A 19,307-nucleotide genomic window follows, 5' to 3' on the forward strand; every position below is an offset into this window, starting at 1 on the left:
TACGCCCACCAGCTACACCAGAACTATAAGGTTATGAGATTGTGGATGTGGAAATAATCACACCCCCCCCCCCAAGTATATAGATCCCGGAGAGTTGAGGAAAGAAAAGAGAAAGTAACTGAGTCACTTTGCTTGCTGTCAACTCTGTCAACCACACAAAAATGAACTACCCCAAAATCCTTCCCCCAAAATCCCTCCCTCCCTGGCTGTCCAAGGCTTCCAGTAGCCTACAGGTTGCTTTGGTGCATGTTAGGAAAAGGTGTTCCTTCCTCCAGGTGAATGCAGCCCCACCCCAGAGACACTGCTGGGGATTTCAATTCCCTTAGCCCTTTGTGCAGTGAACCAACCTGTATTTAGGTCCTTAGTCCATTTTAAAATCAGTTTGTTTGAGCTGTATTTTGAGTTGTATCTTGCTTTTGAGTTGTATGAGTTCCCTATATATTTTGGATATTGCTGTGGTTTGAATGTCCCCTCCAAAACTCAGGTTGAAACTTAATCCTCAATGTGACAGCATTGAGAAGTGAGGCCTTAAAGAGGTGATTATATCATGAGGGTTCTACCCACATAAATGGATTAATCCACTAATGGATTAATGAGTTGTCACGCAAGTGGAACTGGTGGCTTCATAAGAAGAGGAAAGACCTAATCATAGCATGTTAGCCACCTTGCCATGTTATGCCCTGTACCACTTCAGGATTCTGCAGATAGTCCCCACCAGCAGGAAGGCTCTCACCACATGCGCCCCCTCAGCCTTGGACTTTCCGTCCTCCATAACTGTAAGAAATAATCATACATTTCTTTTCTTTTCTTTTTTTGTTTTGAGACGGAGTCTTGCTCTGTCACCCAGGCTGGAGTGCAGTGGCGCAATCTCGGCTCACCGCAAGCTCCGCCTCCCGGGTTCAGGCCATTCTCCTGCCTCAGCTTCCCGAGTAGCTGGGACTACAGGCGCCCACCACCACGCCCGGCTAATTTTTTGAATGTTTAGTAGACACGGGGTTTCATCGTGTTAGCCAGGATGGTCTGGATCTCCTGACCTTGTGATCCGCCCATCTCGGCCTCCCAAAGTGCTGGGATTACAGGCGGGAGCCACTGCGCCCGGCCTAATTTCTTTTCTTTATAAATTACCCAGTTTCAGATATTGCTGTAAGCAACTGAAACAGATTAAGACAAATATTAACCACTTATTCAGATATATGGTTTGCAAATATTTCCTCCCATTCTGTGAGTTGGATTTCATTTTGTTGATTGTTTCCTTTGTTGTTCAGAAACAATTTTGTTTGATGAGATATCACTTAGTTTTGCTTTTGTTACTGTGTTTTTGGTGTCATATAAAAAAACTTGCAAAGACCAATGTCATGGAACTTTTCCCTGTTTTATTATAGGAGTTTTACGGTGTCAAGTCTTACATTAGAGTCTTTATTCCATTTTGAATTGATCTTTGTGTATAGTATGTGATAAGGGCCAATTTCTTTCTTTTTTTTTGCATATAGATATCCAGTTTTCCCAATAACATTTATCCTTTCCCTATTGTGTATTCTTGGTAACTTTATTTTCTCTCTTATTAATTTTCTGTGTGGATGATCTATTCATTGTTGATAATGGGTTACTGAAGTCCACTACTATTATTATATTGCTGTCTATTTCTCCCTTCAGTTATGTTAATATTTGCTTTATATATTTAGGTGCTCTGACATTATGTGCATATGTACTTAAAATTTTTATATCCTCTTGATGAATTGGCCCCTTTATAATTATATAATGACCTTCTTGTCTCTTGTTATAATTTTTGACTAAAAGTCTATTTTGCCTGATATAAGTATAGCCACCCCTACCCTCTTTTGTTTTCCATTTGTATGGGGCATCTTTTTTTCATCCCTTTACTTTCATTCTGTGTGTATCCTTAGAGCTGGAGTGTGTCTGCTATAGGCAGCATATATAGTTGCAGCTTGTTTTTAAATGCATTTAGCTACTCTATGTCTTTTCATTAGGAAATTTAATCCATTTACGTTCAAGTAATTATTGATAGTTAAGGACTCAATATAGCTATTTGCTTGGTTGTTTTCTGGCTGTTTTGTATATCCTTTCTTCCTTTCTTTCTTTGTGATTTGCTTATTTTCTGTAGTAGTATGCTTTAATATCTTTCTGTTTTGTGTATCTAGTATAGGTTTTTGGTTTGTGGTTACCATAGGCTTACATAAAACATGGTTTCAACAGTCTATTTTAAGCTAATAATAACTTAAAATAGACTGCATACAAAAACTCTACATATTATTCTCCCTACTTTTTACATTCTCAGTGTCAAAATTTTACATTTAAAATAATTGTATATCCATTAACAAATGATATATTTTTAATATTTTTATCTTTTAACTTTTATATTAGCATTAAAAGTGATTTATACACTATCATTACAGTATTATAATATTCTGAATTGACTGTATATTTACCTTACCAGTGAATTTTATACTTGGATATGTTTTCATTTTACTAATTTATTGGCCTTTCATTTCAGCTTGAAGAACATTCTCTAGCATTTCTTGTAAGGAGATCTATTGGTGATAAACTCCCTCAGCTTTTGTTTGTCTGATGAGGACTATCTCTTTCTCATATCTGAAAAACAGCTTTATGGGTAAAGAGTTATTGGTTGGCAGTTTTTTTCTTTCAGCAAATTGAATATATCATCCCACTATGTACTGGCCTAGAAAATGTCTGTATAGAAGTGCTAATATCCTTTTGATGTACCTTTAAATGTGATATGCTTTTTTCAAGATTCTCTCTTTAACTTTGATTATTGACAATTTGACATAATGTCTTGGAGAAGACTTCTTTGGGTTAACTACGATTGGAGAGTTTTGAGTTTCATATATCGAGATGTCTATATCTCTTTACAGATTTGGAAAGTTTCTAGCAATTATGCCTTAAATAAGCATTTATTCTGTTTTATTTCTCTTTTCCTCTGAGTCTCCAATAATGAAAAAGTTAGCTTCCTTGATGGTGTCCCATAAATCTTATACATATTTCTTCATTTCTTTGTGTTTCTTTTTTGTACTCTGACTGGATAATTTTAAATGATTGGTCTTTGACTTCTCTTATTCTTTCTTGTACTTGATCCATTATCTTGGAAGCTCTCTATTCTCTCTTTTTTTTTTAAGTTTAATCATTGCACTCTTCAGCTCCAAAATTTCCCCTGCTTGAAAGAATTGTGACTTGGCCGGGTGCGGTGGCTCACGCCTGTAATCCCAGCACTTTGAGGGACCGAGGCGGGCGGATCACGAGGTCAGGAGATGGAGACCATCCTCGCTAACACGGTGAAACCCCGTCTCTACTAAAAATATAAAAGTTTTAGCCGGGCACGGTGGCGGGCACCTGTAGTCCCAGCTACCCGGGAGGCTGAGGCAGGAGAATAGCGTGAACCCGGGAGGTGGAGCTTGCAGTGAGCCGAGATCGCAGGCGACAGTGTGAGACTCCGTCTCAAACAAACAAAAACAGTTTATCATTAGTCTCAATCCAACTACTAAAAGATTTGCTAGTTTCCCAGATATTCCCATTTTCTTTAGGTTCCATTTCAGAAAATAAACAGGGAATGCCATGGCACTTTGCTCCTCACTCTTGTTCATGATAGATGAATCATAGAGGTAAGAAGGATGGACCAAGAGTCCAAGTGTGGGGCATGGACAGCAAGCGAAGTAACTGAGTTACTTTCTCTTTTCTTTCCTCAACTCTCCGGGATCTATATGCTTGTAGTGTGTGTGTGTGTATGTGTGTATGTGTGTGTGATTATTTCCACATCCACAATCTCATGACCTTATAGTTCTGGTGTAGCTGGTGGGCCTGGTGTGGACAACTTTAGTGGCTTCCAACAAGAATGAGAGGTAGCTCTAGTGGTTCTTGTTGAGTTCTGGAGATAGGACTAGTCAGAGAGAGAGAAAGAGGGAAGGAAAGAGAGAGAGAAAGAGAGAGAGAGAGAAAGAGAGAGAGAGAGAGAGAAAGAGAGCCGAGGGAACATCTATAGGCAACCCTAGAGAGTGGATATTGAAAGAGAACATTGAGTGTTGGGGCGTGAGGGTTAGGGATAGCCATCGTACATTGAAATTAGTGGTACTGGTGTGTTCCCTCAAAAAAGTAGACAGGACATTGCTGTCTTCTCATAACTATCACATTTCAAAACCTGAATTTGATATCCAGCTCCTTCCTCAGCTAGGTGAACTTGAGTAAGTCTCAATCTTTTGAGCATAAATTTCATCTTCTTAAATGGTGATAAGCTTTTTGTTTTACCTCTTACACTGAATGGCTTTCAAAGTGTATTTTCACATATACTATTCCATTTCATATTCATTTTATCCACATTTTAAACATCCAGGAAATTGTTTCGGAGAGGTTCCTTAACCTTTCTAATATGTTGAGGGTAAACAGAAGATAGAAATGAATTCTTCTGATGGTCTTAAGAAGGATAATTATTTACCTTTTCTGAGAAAAATGCTCAATTTTTCTTGAGAGAGAGAGAGAGAAAGAGAGAGAGGAGTGATAAGCATTTGGATATTATAACAACGAAAGATATGCTGACTCAACAAATCATGCTCAAAGGGAGATGAATTGATTCACTCTTTGAAGAGTGTATTCCTTCATTAACGCTCTAGTAGTTGCTAATCTATTTACCTCTACCATCCTCATAGTCCAGAAGTCTAGCACCTAGAAAAAAAGGGAGAGCACATGATTTTGCTTCTTATTAATGAGGATTTAAGACTCTGAGAACTAATGTAAACATGAACTCCTAATGGTGAATAATGATGTGAATTAATTTACTTTGCTGGAACTAGGAATTGTGCATAAGTTGCAGGAACTGATGATGATAAGTGACTGTGCCAATCATCAGTTTTATAATATTAGCCAAGCTAAATGATAGTCAGAAGGAATTTCAAAGTTTCTTTTACCTCTTGATACTTCAGAAGCTAGTCTCCTATTTTTTGCCTTATACCAATCCTGTGCTATCTTTCTTAGCAACTTTGGCATCTCTCCAGACCTTTCCATGGAAAGTCTTCTTCACATCCTGAAGTTGGTACTCTCCTCAATCATAATTACCTTAACTGTGTTCACTCTCGTTATTCTAGGATACATTAGATTTTTCTGTCCGGCCACCTTACTAAGACCCTCTTCACGAATAGATTTAGGCTTTTTACTGAACCATCTGCTTCAGTGCCTGAGGAGTTTGCTATTTCCATGGGTTAATATCTCTATTGTTGCTCTCAGACCAGGAAACATCTGAAGAGGGCCTCAGAATTATGCGGGCCTGCCCAGTATTAATTAATTCTCCCCAACTCCAGTTTGGCATTCAGTACTACTCAGAAACCTCAGGTAGATTTCTCCCAGTCACTTAGAAGCAGTTCAGTTCATGCAATGGTGCACTATGCAAGGTTCTGGAAACACAACTGTAAACAAGACAGATTTCATTCTTGACTTCTGAAAATTCTTTTTTTTTTTTTGAGACGGAGTCTTGCTCTGTCACCTAGACTGGAGTGCAGTGGCCGGATCTCAGCTCACTGCAAGCTCCTCCTCTTGGGTTCACGCCATTCTCCTGCCTCAACCTCCCGAGTAGCTGGGACTACAGGCACCCGCCACTTCACCCGGCTAGTTTTTTGTATTTTTTAGTAGAGACGGGGTTTCACCATGTTAGCCAGGATGGTCTCGATCTCCTGACCTCGTGATCCGCCTGTCTTGGCCTCCCAAAGTGCTGGGATTACAGGCTTGAGCCACCGCGCCCGGCTGACTTGTGAAAATTCTATAAATACTTACTGTATTTCTTTTTCTCGTGAGTATAAGTACTTACTTTGTTCTGAACTGTATCTGCAGACATACATTTCTGTGGAAGAATTAGGCAAAATGTTTTTATTAGTTACTTGTGAGAAGTGTTCTTCCTCTGATCCAACTCTCGTTACTCTAAGCTGTGCTTCTTGTCTCCCAGGGTGGTCCTCCTGATATAATGCATTATTGCTTTCACCCATTTTCCACATCTCCCATCAGCCCTGTTTTTATCTGTCTTTTCATAATACTTAAGCTTTGAGGGCTCACAGGCATTGAGGGTGGGAAACAGGGAGGGAATATGGCTAATTAGAAAGTTGTGGGAGAGAGGCCGGGCGCGGTGGCTCAAGCCTGTAATCCCAGCACTTTGGGAGGCCGAGACGGGTGGATCACAAGGTCAGGAGATCGAGACCATCCTGGCTAACACGGTGAAACCCTGTCTCTACTAAAAAATACAAAAAAAACTAGCCGGGCGAGGTGGCGGGCGCCTGTAGTCCCAGCTACTCGGGAGGCTGAGGCAGGAGAATGGCGTGAACCCGGGAGGCGGAGCTTGCAGTGAGCTGAGATCCGGCCATTGCACTCCAGCCTGGGCGACAGAGCGAGACTCCGTCTCAAAAAAAAAAAAAAAAAAAAAAAAAAAGAAAGTTGTGGAAGAGAAACAGAAAAATCCAGGAAAGAGGGACTTTGTGGCATAGAAATAGGTCTTAGCTTTTATGAGCTCCATCTCTGTTTCATTGACAAGTACTACTCTGTATTTGTCTCTTCTTATCATCTCCCCAAATTAAGTCACTGAAAGTCTCCAATTCTTATTATATAATACTAGATATTGGTGTTTACCAACTTACTGTCTTCTCACTTTTATTTATTTATTTATTTTTTAAACTCAGGTAATTTCCCTTGGAGCTCAGGTAATTTTCTTTTAAAGTATTCTTATTACTTTTGCTAAACTCTGTGAATTTTTTTTTTTTTTTTTTTTTTTTTTTTTTGAGATGAAGTCTTGCCCTGTCACCTAGGCTGGAATGCAGTGGTGTGATCTCAGCTCACTGCAACCTCCGCTTCCTGGGTTCAAACAATTCTCCTGCCTCAGTCTCCCAAGCAACTGGGATTACAGTTGCCTCCCACCACGCCCAGCTGATTTTTGTATTTTTAGTAGTGACGGGATACCACCATGTTGGTCAGGCTGGTCTTGAACTCCTGACCTTGTGATCCACCTGCCTCAGCCTCCCAAAGTGCTGGGATTACAGGCCTGAGCCACCACGCCCAGCCTATCTGTGATTTTTTGTTTGACATTATTGATAATGTAAACTTTGGGAGTTAAAAGTGCAGGGAGAATCACTAATAGGTCAGAGATTCTTTGACTCAAGTATTGAAACAGATTCCCAGAATATTGGCAAAGTCTCTAGCTGTTTGATAAGTAGAGATGAACTCAGACTGAATCCTGGCATTCCTTCCTCTGTGGTTTTCACAGGAAATCTTCATTTTGACTCATTATTACTCACCACTTTGCTTATGTCGTGCCCATCTTGTTAACAAAATAGCCAGGATGGCAAGTCCCAGGAGAGTCAGGATGACAGCCAAAATTATTTCTGAAAACAAAAACTCACCTGTAAACATGCTTATTTAGACCAGGAAATTACCAGAAACAACTTCTGATCACCTCTTACTATCCACCAGATAGACTTTTTTTTCCTTCCCCTTTCTGCTGCTTCAACTCCTTTATTCATTTATTTGCCTGGTATTGCTGTCCTCACATTCCTGCCCCTGCCCATTTTTAGCTCTTACATTGGTTCTTTGGTCACATGCTAAGAACCTCAGATGCTGTGTACCCTTGGTGTAGAGTCAACAAGCTGACAGATTTCCTCCTCAATTGAACCCTTTACTCCCCAGGCAGGAAGAATGTTAAAGAGAATCAGTGGTCTACGAAGCTATCCACTGTGGTATGGGGAAAATATTAGAACTTCTATTTTCTGTGTAATTTTAACTCATACCTTTAAAGTTGCAAGATTTTCTGTATATATATAGCTATATATGTGTGTATATATATAGCTAGATATGTATATATGTGTATGTATAGCTATATATACATATAGCTGTGAATTCATAATATTTATAAATATACTTGCATAGGAAATGTATACTCAAAACATTTTTATGAGTGAGTGATAAAAAACTTTCAGCACCCTGACTAAAGGATGCTGACTCAAAATGGTTTTATTAATGAAAGCCACAGCAAAGGACAAAAATTTCTTATCACAGAAAAACCTTTCAGTCATCACTCGCCAACCTCCTCATAATAAGATGGATATTTGTGAGGTTTGTTGTTGTGGTTGGTAGGATAAAACATGGAGGGATTGCTTAACTTGTGTTTGTTTATGTGTCATTGATTTGCATTCAATTGCTGTAAGATAGAGTCTTGCAGTCGTAGGAAAGAAAAATCTTAGTATCATATGGTTATAAAGGGCAGTGGCTATGAAGGATCTGGGGGGAGAAAAAAAGAAGAGAGACAGAGAAAGAGAGAGAGAGAGAGAAAGGAAAGAAGAAAAAACCAACCATAAATCTCCCTGTGAAAGTAAAAACTCTGAAGAATATTGAACTCTGAAAGACTAAGAAAGTAGATTATACGCACATTAAGACTACTTCAAACAAACAATAGGTGAATCCATCTCAAGATGTAATAACACACCTCCAATCAGGGCAGATTAGGCATTTCTCTACTAAGTCTTCTAGGTATTTGGTCCTGTGAGAAAATTCTCCTGCCAAATCAACTTTTGGAGATTTTCTTCTAATGTACCACTAAAATGAACAGCAAGTAATCAATATGGCCTCTATTATGTGAACTTTTTTTTTCTAGTTTTAAATAACTCATCGGGGAGGGAAGGATAACTAGGTGGTGTACTCAGTACTACTGTATACTCCCTTTCTTCCTTTAGTGTCTGAAATGCCCCATCTATAGGGCAGTTAGAAGATGGTCCCCCCTATTAATAGGGAAAATGAGAGGAAATCATTATTTCTGAGTTGAGGTAGATTATAGAGTGACCATACTACAGGAAGTGAGATAATGGGCTAAGGAATTTTCCTAGTGCTATGGAGGATGGTTATTTTCTTTGTTCAGTTTAACCTCTAGAAACCAAGGGAGAAACCAGCACGATCAGCCCACAGCTTAGTTAACTGTGGGTTGTTTCCCCCAGGCTTCCAGAGGAATCAATAAGACTGAAAGAAAAAATACTGAATTTGAAAAGGAAGTAGGCAAGGAAGATAAAGCAGTCGTGTTAAAGTCCCTAAGTCCCTAAGAGGAGACTCCTGAACCATTAGAGTCAAGAAAGCCTCAAAGAGGGAGTTAGTCCATACCCAAGACTGTCATTTTCCATGTATTGTCTTCAGCAGGTCTCGCATCATTTGGATTTCTTTGTCAGAGAGAGATCAAGATAAAACGAAAAACTCAAGTTCACTGTTTCTGAGCAATATGAACTTGGGTGTCAGGGAGGCCCTTGTAGGCAGAGATGCAGAGGATCACTGAGAAATTGTGTGGAGCAGATTGATCAGACCTAAGCAAATGATGGGAGTGTGGCCTGTGAAGGTTCTGGAATCTGTGTCATAACAGAGACTTAGAACATCAGCAAGGCAGGATAAAAGGCAGAGGAGGATCAAAAGGCTAGGAAGATTGAAGAATACTTTGGAGGACCTTGAACTTGTATAGAATACTGGAAGGGAACTCACTCTATGTGGGCTTTAGAATTATTTCTAGTTTTTCAGAGATTTTTAAGGCCAGAGATTCTATATCATTAATCTTTGTAACTTTTTTTTTTTTTGAGACAGAGCTTCACTCTTGTTGCCCAGGCTGGGGTGCAGTGGTGCCGTCTCAGCTCACTGCAACCTCTGCCTTCCAGGTTTAATACATTCTCCTGTCTCAGCCTCCCAAGTAGCTGGGATTACAGGCATGTGCCACCACGCCCGGCTAATTTTGTATTTTTAGTAGAGATAGGATTTCTCCCTGTTGGTCAGGCCGGTGTCGAACTCCAGACCTCAGGTGATCCACCCCCCTCAGCCTCCCAAAGTGCTGGGATTACAGGTGTGAGCCATTCCCCCCGGCCTAATCTTTGTAACTCTTGAGGCAGAGAACCTTCCACAGAATAGTCACTTTATAAATGTTTGATAATTAAAAATGAGAAGAATGTCTATATTTAAAAACAGGCAGACCAGATAAAGAAAAAGTGGTACATATACACCATGAAATACTACACAACCATAAAAAAGAATGAGATCATGTCCTCTGCAGCAACATGGATGGAGCTGGAGACCACTATTCTAAGCAAACTAAAGCAGGAACAGAAGATCAAATACCATATGTTCTCGCTTATAAGTGGGAGCTAAACAACAAGAACACATGGGCACTAAGAGGGAAACAGACACTGGGGCCCACTTGAGGATGGAGGCTAAGAGGAGGGAGAAAAAATATCTCTTAGGTACTATGCTTATTACCCAGGTGACTAAAGAATCTGTACACCAAACCCCACAACACACAATTTACCCATATAACAAACAATTACATGTACCCTTAGAACTAAAAGTTAAAAAAAGAGCCTTGAAACAAATGAAGGTGAACAAAAGAAGCCAAGTTGTTGGAGTTAGATAGCAAGAAGAAATCCAGTCCAGAGGTCTGTGGTGCTAGGAAGAGTGAGCCAGTAAATGGGATGTCATAAGCCACTGTGGAGAACAAGGAGAGTAATAAACACCTTATATATATACTCATATCTATTGACTACAAAGTTCTATAGTGAGTACCTTATAAGCACAAACTTGTTTAATCCCTAATAAACTGTACAATGAAATTCTTTGAGATGGAGAAAGACACTAGAAGTTACCCAGCCAACAAATGGCAGTTTCTGACTCCAAAGCCCACACTGTATTCACAAAGCCACATTTTGTTTCAGTCTTATATGCATCCTGTGGTGGTGATTTCTAGGTTAAGAAGTCAGTCACTTGAAGAGGAAAGTGATGCCTTCTAGTTTTAGGTTGCTCCACTCAAAAAGTTTGAGATTATTTTTCCATAAGTGTTTTATGCATACTTATGGAACACCATCAAACATACAAATATATGAATTATGGAAGTACCAGAAGAGAAAGAGGAAGGGGCAGTAAGCTTAATCAATGGAATATTATCTGAAAATTTTCCAAATCTTGAGAGGGATATGGACATCCAGATTGAAGATGATCAAAGCACCCCAAGCAAGTTCAATTCAAAAAAGACATACTCCACGATATACTATAATCAAATTGTCAAAGGTCAAACACAAAGAGAGAATTCTGAAAGAAACATCACATATAAGAGATCTCCAATACCAGAGTTCTCAACGGAAACCTTGCAAGTCAGGAGGGAGTGGGGTTACAGATTTAAAGTACTAAAAGAAAAAGAAATACCAACCATGAATACTATACTTGCCAAAGCTATCTATGACAAATGAAGGAGAGATAAAGACATGTGAGGACAAAAGTTGAGGGATTTCATCGCCATGAGACCAGCTTTGCAAGAAATGCTAAAGGGAGTTCTTGGAGTTGAAACAAAAGGACAGTAAGTAACAACCTAAAAATAGAAAAAGTGAGGCCGAGGCGAGTGGGTCATGAGGTCAGGAGATCAAGACCATCCTGGCTAACATGGTGAAACCCCGTCTGTACTAAAAATACAAAAAAATTAGCTGGGCCTGTAGTCCCAGCTACTCGGGAGGCTGAGGCAGGAGAATAGTGTGAACCCGGGAGGCAGAGCTTGCAGTGAGCCAAGATCTTACCAATGCACTCCAGCCTGGGCGACAGAGTGAGACTACGTCTCAAAAAAAAAAAAAAAAAAAAAAAAAAAGAAAGAAAAAGAAAAAATATAAAACCCAATGGTAAATGTACATATATAACCACATTCAGAATACTCTAATATTGTAAAGGTGGTGTATAATCACTCTTACAAAAGTTAAAAAACAAATGTATTTAAAATAACTATGGCTATAGTAATTGGTTTGCAGATATATAAAGATACCAATATCATAAACTGTATATGTGTGTGAGAAGCAAAAATGTAGAGTCTTTGTACTGTATTGTAGTTAAGGCGTTATAGCTTAAATTTGGGTATTATAACTATAAAATAACTTTTATAAGCCTCATGGTAACCACAAAGAAAAAATTTCCAGCAGATGCACAAAAGATAAAGAAAGAAATGAAAGCAAACCACTAACAAATACTACTAATTACAAAGGAAGACACAAGATTATAAGAAAGGAACAAAAGAACTACAAAACAGTAAAAAACTTAACAATATGTCAATAAGTTCTTATATATAAATAATTACTTTAAGTATAAATAGATTTAATTCTCCAATTAAAAGACGCAGAGTGGCTGAATGATTTTGAAAAAAAGAAAAAACAAGATCCAACAATATGTTGTCTACAGTAGACCCACTTGAGCCTTCAGGACACACATAGGCTTGAGAGTGAAGGAATGGAAAAAGATATTCCATGAAAAGTATAACTAAAAGAGAGCAATTGTGGCTATATTTATGTCAGGAAAAAATAGATTTTTAAAGACTATAAAAAGAGAAAAAGAAGGTCATCATACAAGGATAAAGGGGTGAGCCAATAAAGAGGAAATATTAATTGTAAATATATATGTACCCAACATCAGAATGCCTAAATATGTGAAGTAAATATTAATCAAAAAAGTGAGATAGATTGCAATATGATAATATTGGTGGACTTCAATTCTCCATTTTCAACAATGTAGAGATCATCCAGACATAAAATAAGTAAGGAAACCCTCGATTTGACATACATTAGACCAAGTGAACCTTAGACATATACAGAGCATTTCATCCAATAGCTGCATTGTTCTCAAAGCACATGAAACATTCTCTATGATAAATAATATGTTAGGCCACAAAACAAGTCTTTAACAAATTTAAGAAGATTGAAATTATATCAAATATTTTTCTGAACATAATGGAATGAAACTGAAAATAACAGAAGGAATTTTGGAAAAATCACAAATATGTGAAAATTAAATAAGATGCTCTGAATAATGAATGGGTCAAAATGAAATTAAAAGAGAAATAAAAATCATTTTGAGCCAAATGAAAATGGAAACACTGCATACCAAAAATTATGGAATGCAATAAAAGCAGCTCTAAAGGAGAAGTTTATAGCAGAAGCCACCTACATCCAAAAAAGAGAAAGATCTGAAATAAACAACCTAACATTACACCTCAAGGAACTAGAAAAAGAAGAACAGGCCAGGCATGATGACTTAAGCCTATAATCTCAGTACTTTGGGAGGCCGGGGCGGGCAGATCATGTGGTCAGCAGTTTGAGACCAGCCCGACCAACATGGTGAAACCCCGTTTCTACTAAAAATAGAAAAATTGCCAGGCATGGTGATGTGAATCCCAGCTACTTGGGAGGCTGAGGCAGAAAAATTGCTTGAACCTGGGAGGTGGAGGTTGCAGTGAGCCAACACAGTGCCACTGTACTCCAGCCTGGGTGACAGAGTGTGACTGTGTCTCAAAAAAAAAAAAAAAAAAAAAAAAAGAGAAAAGAACAAACAGTCCAAAGTCATCCTTGGTTATGTTTATTCATAAATGTTTTATTATTTTGGTGGTAGTGTAAATGGAACATTTTCCTTATTTCACTTTTACATTCATTTTTCAATGCTAGTGTGTAGAAAGGTACCTAACTTTTGTGTCTTGATCTTATATTCTGCAACTTTGTTAAACTTATTAGCTTTAAGTGTGTGTGTGTGCATGTATGTCTGTGTGTGCGTGTGTGTGGGTGTGTGTTCTTTAGGATTTTCTATATTTAACATGATATCATCTGCAGATAAAAATAATTGTACTTCCTAGATGGAGGTATTTTATTAATTTTGTTGCCTAATTTTTCTGAGAATAACCTCCAGTAAAATGTTGACTATAAGTGATGAGAATTAACACTTTTTATTTTTTTTGAGACAGAGTCTTGCTCTTGTCACCCAGGCTGGAGTGCAATGGTGAGATCTTGGCTCACTGCAACTTCTGCCTCTCAGCTTCAAGTGATTTTCTGGCCTCAGCCTCCCTAGTAGCTGGGATTACAGGCACACACTCAGCTAATTTTTGTATTTTTAGTGGAGACAGGGTTTCACCATGTTGGCCAGGCTGGCCTAGAACACCTGACCTCAGATGATCCTCCCGCCTCAGCCTCCCAAAGTGCTGAAATTATAGGCGTGAGCCACTGTGCCCGGCTGAGAATTAACATGTTTTTTGTTTCTGAACTTAGAAAGATTTAAGGCTTTCAATATTAAATACAATATTAAATTCACAGATTGAGTATGCATTCTCCCATTCCTAGTGTGTTCATTGTTTTGCAAAACAGGAAAAAATGTTGGATTTTGTCAGATATTTCTCACATCAATTGAGATAATTGGTATGTATTTTTCCTATATTTTATTTTATCTGTGTATTACATTAATTGATTTTTATATGTTGAACCAATGTTACATTTCTGATAAATCCAACTTGGCCACCGTGTATAATCCTTTTAACATACTATTGGATTTAGTTTGCTAGCATTTTGTTAAAGATTTTTGTATCTATATTCATAAGGGATATTACTTCGTAGTTCCTTTCTCAAGTTATCGTTCTCTGGCTTTGATATCAGAGTAGCACTGGCCTCATAGAATGAATTAGAAAGTGTTTCCGCCTTTTGAGTTTAGAAACTATGGTATTAATTTTTCTGTAATTGTTTGGTGGAATTCACCAGTGAACCATCTGGGTCAGAATTTTCTTTGTTGGAGTTTTTTTTTTTGTTTGTTTTTGTTTTTTTTTTAAATTCACTAAAACAAACTCTTAATTATAGATATATTCAGATTTTCTATTTCTTCTTGAGTCCGTTTGGTGGTTTGTTTTTAGGAATTTGTCTATTTCATTGAGTTTGTCTAATTTTTCAGCATATAATTGTTCTTAGCATTTCTCATATTCCTTTTTATTTATATCAAGTCTTTAGTAATGTCTCTTCTTTCTTTCCTGATTTTAGTATTTTGCGCCTTCTCTCTCATCTTAGCTAAATGTCATTCTTGCTGATATTTTCAGAAATCTAGCTTCTGGTTTAATTGATATCCTCTATTGCTTTTCTACTCAGTTTTATTAATTTTTACTCCAATCTATTTTTATCTTTATGCTTATTTTATGTTTGATCTTTTAATTCTCAGTATCTTAAGGTGTAAGGTATGGTACATTTTTTTCTTTTAAAATGTAGATGTTTACAGCTATAAATAGCCCTCTCAGCTCTACTTTCACTGTATCCAATAAGTTTTGGTATTTTCTATTTTCATTTTATTTATCTCAAAGTATTTTATAATTTCCTTTGTGATTCCTTCTTTGACCCAGGGATTATTCAAGAGTATGTTTTCTAATTTCCACATGTATGTTATTATTACAAATTTCCTTCTGGTATTGATTTCTAATTCATTTTATTATGGTTGGAGAACATAATGTGTATGGTTTTAGTCTTTTAAAATTCATTAAGAATTATTCTGTGTCCTGACATATGACTCATTCTTCGAAGTGTTCCATGGGCACTTGTGAAGAATGTGCATTTTGCTGTTGTTGAGTGTTCTATAGAAAATTGTTGTGTCCAACTGGTTTATCCTGTTGTCTAAGTCTTCTATTTCTTTGTCAATATTATGTCTAGTTGTTCTACGCAATATAGACAGTAGGTATTGAAATCTCCAATTATTATTCTTGAATGGTTTATTTCTCCGTTGAAGTCTGTCAGTTTCTCCTTTATGTATTTTGGGGGAGATAAATAGAGAGATAAATCTTATATATTCTTAATACATTGAAACTTTTTCACTGTACAATACCCTTCCTCATCTCTACTAACATTTTTTGTCTTAAAGTATATTTTGTGTGATATTATTATAGCCACTCCAGTGCTCCTTTTGTTACTGTCTGTATCTTTTACTTTCAACCTATTTGTGTCTGTGAATCTAAAGTGAGTCTAATAGAAAACATGTAACTGGATCCTGCTTTCTTTTAATTCTTTCTGCCAATTTCTTTTAATAGAGATTTTAATCTCTCTACATTTAATGTAATTACCGATAAACTAGAATTTACTCAGTCATTTTGCTTTTTAAAATTCATCTTATTTTTCCCCTCAATTCCTTCATTTATGCCTTCATTGTGTAAAACTGATATTACCTAGTGTGCTTTTTTTTTTTTTTTTTTGGACAGAGTTTCATTCTTGTTGCCCAGGCTGGAGTGCAATGGCACGATCTCAGCTCACTGCAACCTCTGCCTCCCGGGTTCAAGTGATTCTCCTGCCTCAGCCTCCCGAGTAGATGGGATTACAGGTGCCTGCCACCACGTCCAGCTAATGTTTTGGGTTTTTTTTAGTAGAGACTGGGTTTCACTATGTTGGCCAGGCTGGCCTTGAACTCCTGACCTCAGGTGATCCGCCCGTCTCGGCCTCCCAAAGTGCTGGGATTACAGACATGTGCCACCATGCCTGGCCTAGTGTGCCATTTTGATTCTTTTCTGTTCATATTACTATATAATTTTTAGTTACATTCTTACTAATTTCACTGGGGATTACAATTAACATCTTAATGTATAATCATATAGATTGGATTAATACCAATATAATCTCAATAATATATACAATTTTGCTCCTATGTATCCTCAGCCCTCCTTTATGTAGTTATTATGGCAAATTATATCTTCATGTATTATATGCCCATTAACGTATTTATTAGATATATAATAACTCTGATTCCTTAGATTCATAATTATTATTTTATGTAGTTTTAAATACTTTATGCATATGTAGTTATTACTTTATGTAGTTTTAAATCAGATATGAAAAAATGAACCACAAACAAGAATACGTACATATTTTTTTTTAATTTGAGACAGAGTCTCACTCTGTCACCCAGGCTGGAGTGCAGTGGCATGATCTCGGCTCACTGCAACCTCCACCTCTTGGGTTCAAGCAATTCTCCTGCCTCAGCCTCCTGAATATCTGGGATTACAGGCATGAGCCACCATGCCTAGCTAATTTTTGTATTTTTAGTAGAGACAGGGTTTCGCCATGTTGACCAGACTGGTCTAGAACTGCTGACCTCATGTGATCCACCTCCCTCGGCCTCCCAAAGTACTGGGATTACAGGCGTGAGCCACCATGCCCAGCCACATTCATACATATGTCTTATTTACTTATGTGGTTACTTTTATCAGTGTTTTTTATTTCTTCATATGAATGTAAGTTACTGTTGCGTGTCCTTTCAGTTCAGCCTGAAAGAGACCCGGTAGCGTGTATTACAGGTCAAGTCTACTAGCATCTAACTCTCTTAGTTTTTCTTTATTTAGATATGTCTTAATTTGTCTTTCATTTTTGAAGGAATGTTTTGATGGGTACAGAATTATTAGTTGATATCTCTTTTTGCTTTTAGCTTTTTAAATATGTCATTCGACTGCTTTGTGGCCTCCACAGTTCCTGATGATAAATAAGCTGTTAATTTTATTGAGGATCCCCTGCCCATGTTGAAACTCTTCTCTCTTGCTACTGTCAAGATTTTCTCTTTGTCTTTGAATTTTAGCAGTTTGATGATGATGTGTCTCAGCGTGGATCTCCTTTCTTTCCTACTTGGAATTCGTTCAGCATCTTGGATGTCTCATTAATATTTTTCATCAAGTTTTGAATGGTTTGACCATTACTTTTTCAAATATTCCTTCTGCTCCCTTCTCTTCTTTTTTTTCTTCTGTGAATCTCATTATGTTTATGTTGGGATGTTTGATGATATCAGATTGGTCTCACACGCTCTGTTCATTAAAAGAAATTTGTTCTTCTATTGTTCCGAATGGATAACTTCAACTGTCCCATCTTCAAGTTCAAAGATTCTTTGTTCTGCCTGCAGAAATTTTCCTGCTGTTGAGCACCTCTAGTGTGTGTGTGTGTGTGTGTGTGTGTATGTGTGTGTGTGTTTCATTTTGGCTATTGTATTTTTAACCTGCAGAATTGCTGTTTATTTCTATAATTTCTCCTTCTGATATTCTCAAATTGCTGAGACATCATTCTTATACTTTATTTTCTAGACATGTCTTATTCTACTAATTCCAATGTCTGGGCTTCTTCAGAAACAGTTTCTTTTTATTATTTTCTGTGCATGGGTCATGATTTCTTTTTTCTTTACATGCCTCATTATTTTTTGCTGAAATCTAGACATTTTGAATATTATAATGTTGCAACTTAGAAACCAGATTTCCTCCATCTACAGAGTTTGCTGTTGTTGCATTTGTTGTATTACTGCTTGTTTGTTTGTTTAGAGATTTTTCTGATCTAATTTTGTAAAGTCTCCATTCTTTCCTGAATGTAACGTTTGATGTCTCTGCCCAGTTAGCTTAGTCATTAGCTAATGATTGAACAGAGACAATGCCTAGAACCAAAAAAGCAAATGCTATGCTAGTCAGTGTCAAGGAACTCTGTGTGTGTGTGTGTGTGTGTGTGTGTGTGTGTGTGTTGAGGAACACCTTCAACATTCAACCAGTCTCAGTCTTGCCCCTCCAACAAATGCCCAGTGAATTTGCACCCAGTAAGATCCAGGCCACCTTCTCCCTGCAGGACTTAAAGCATGTCAAGGGGAATCTTGGCAAGCTTTCAGATGACCCTTATAGATATATAGAGGTTTCCAGACTTTCACCCGTAAATTTAAACTCTTCTGGAGAGATGTTATGCTACTTTTGAATCAGAACCTGATGGACACCGAAAAGCAGGCCGCTCTGCAAGCAGCAAAGAGATTTGGGAATGAGCTTTGTATCACATATGGCATCAGGGAAGGGAGTGAACATTATCCAACTGGAAGAGAAGCAGTAAAATTGAATGACCCTAAATGGGATCCCAATGACAGGTGGAAGAGTAGAAGAGGAGACGCTTTCAGACGTGCATAACGGAAGGCTTTTGTAGGACTAAGACCAAGCCTTTCAATTATACTAAGTTTTCCATGACTGACCAGGGATTTGATGAAAATCCTTCTGCCTTCCTGGAGAGGCTGAGAGAGGTCTTGGTAAAGCATACCTGTCTATCTCCTGATTCAGTCGAGGGACAGCTAACCCTAAAGGATACATTTATTACTCAGGCAACTCCTGACATCAGGAGGAAGTTGTAGAAACGGGCCCCGGGACTGGATAGTACATTAGAGGACCTTCTGAAAGTGGCCACCTCAGTCTTTTACAATACAGACAGGGAGGCCCAAGAAAGAGAGAGGAAATACAGGAAAGAGACAGAAGCTTTAATGGCCACCAGGCAAGCCCACAAACCCCGGAATTCCCAGGGTACACCTGTTAACTACTAAAGATATGGCCAGAACTGTTATCTCATTCTAAAAGTTTATTCACTTCCATACAACGTTTAATTTCTTTCACCAGGGTAAAACACCTCAGGGTACAATGTCATTCTTAATATATTTCACTTCTTATCTCTGTAATCTTTGGCACTAAATTCTTTCCTTAT

General features: G+C 37.8%; 1 protein-coding gene across 1 annotated transcript in view; it reads right to left on the reverse strand.

Annotated features, from left to right (window-relative positions):
- The window catches only part of C4H6orf10 (chromosome 4 C6orf10 homolog), a 76,965-nt gene extending 67,808 nt beyond the window's left edge, over positions 1 to 9,157 (reverse strand). Inside the window, exons 1-6 of the mRNA XM_025383354.1 lie at positions 9,145 to 9,157; positions 7,296 to 7,382; positions 5,825 to 5,857; positions 4,657 to 4,689; positions 3,355 to 3,366; positions 120 to 142 (exon numbers count right to left, since the gene is read on the reverse strand). Coding sequence (XP_025239139.1) covers positions 120 to 142; positions 3,355 to 3,366; positions 4,657 to 4,689; positions 5,825 to 5,857; positions 7,296 to 7,382; positions 9,145 to 9,157 — 201 coding nt within the window. The remainder of the gene's footprint in view (positions 1 to 119; positions 143 to 3,354; positions 3,367 to 4,656; positions 4,690 to 5,824; positions 5,858 to 7,295; positions 7,383 to 9,144) is intronic.
- Between the last annotated feature and the right edge of the window lie 10,150 nt (positions 9,158 to 19,307).

Source organism: Theropithecus gelada, chromosome 4 (genome assembly GCF_003255815.1).
Source record: "Theropithecus gelada isolate Dixy chromosome 4, Tgel_1.0, whole genome shotgun sequence".
Classification (NCBI taxonomy): domain Eukaryota; kingdom Metazoa; phylum Chordata; class Mammalia; order Primates; family Cercopithecidae; genus Theropithecus; species Theropithecus gelada.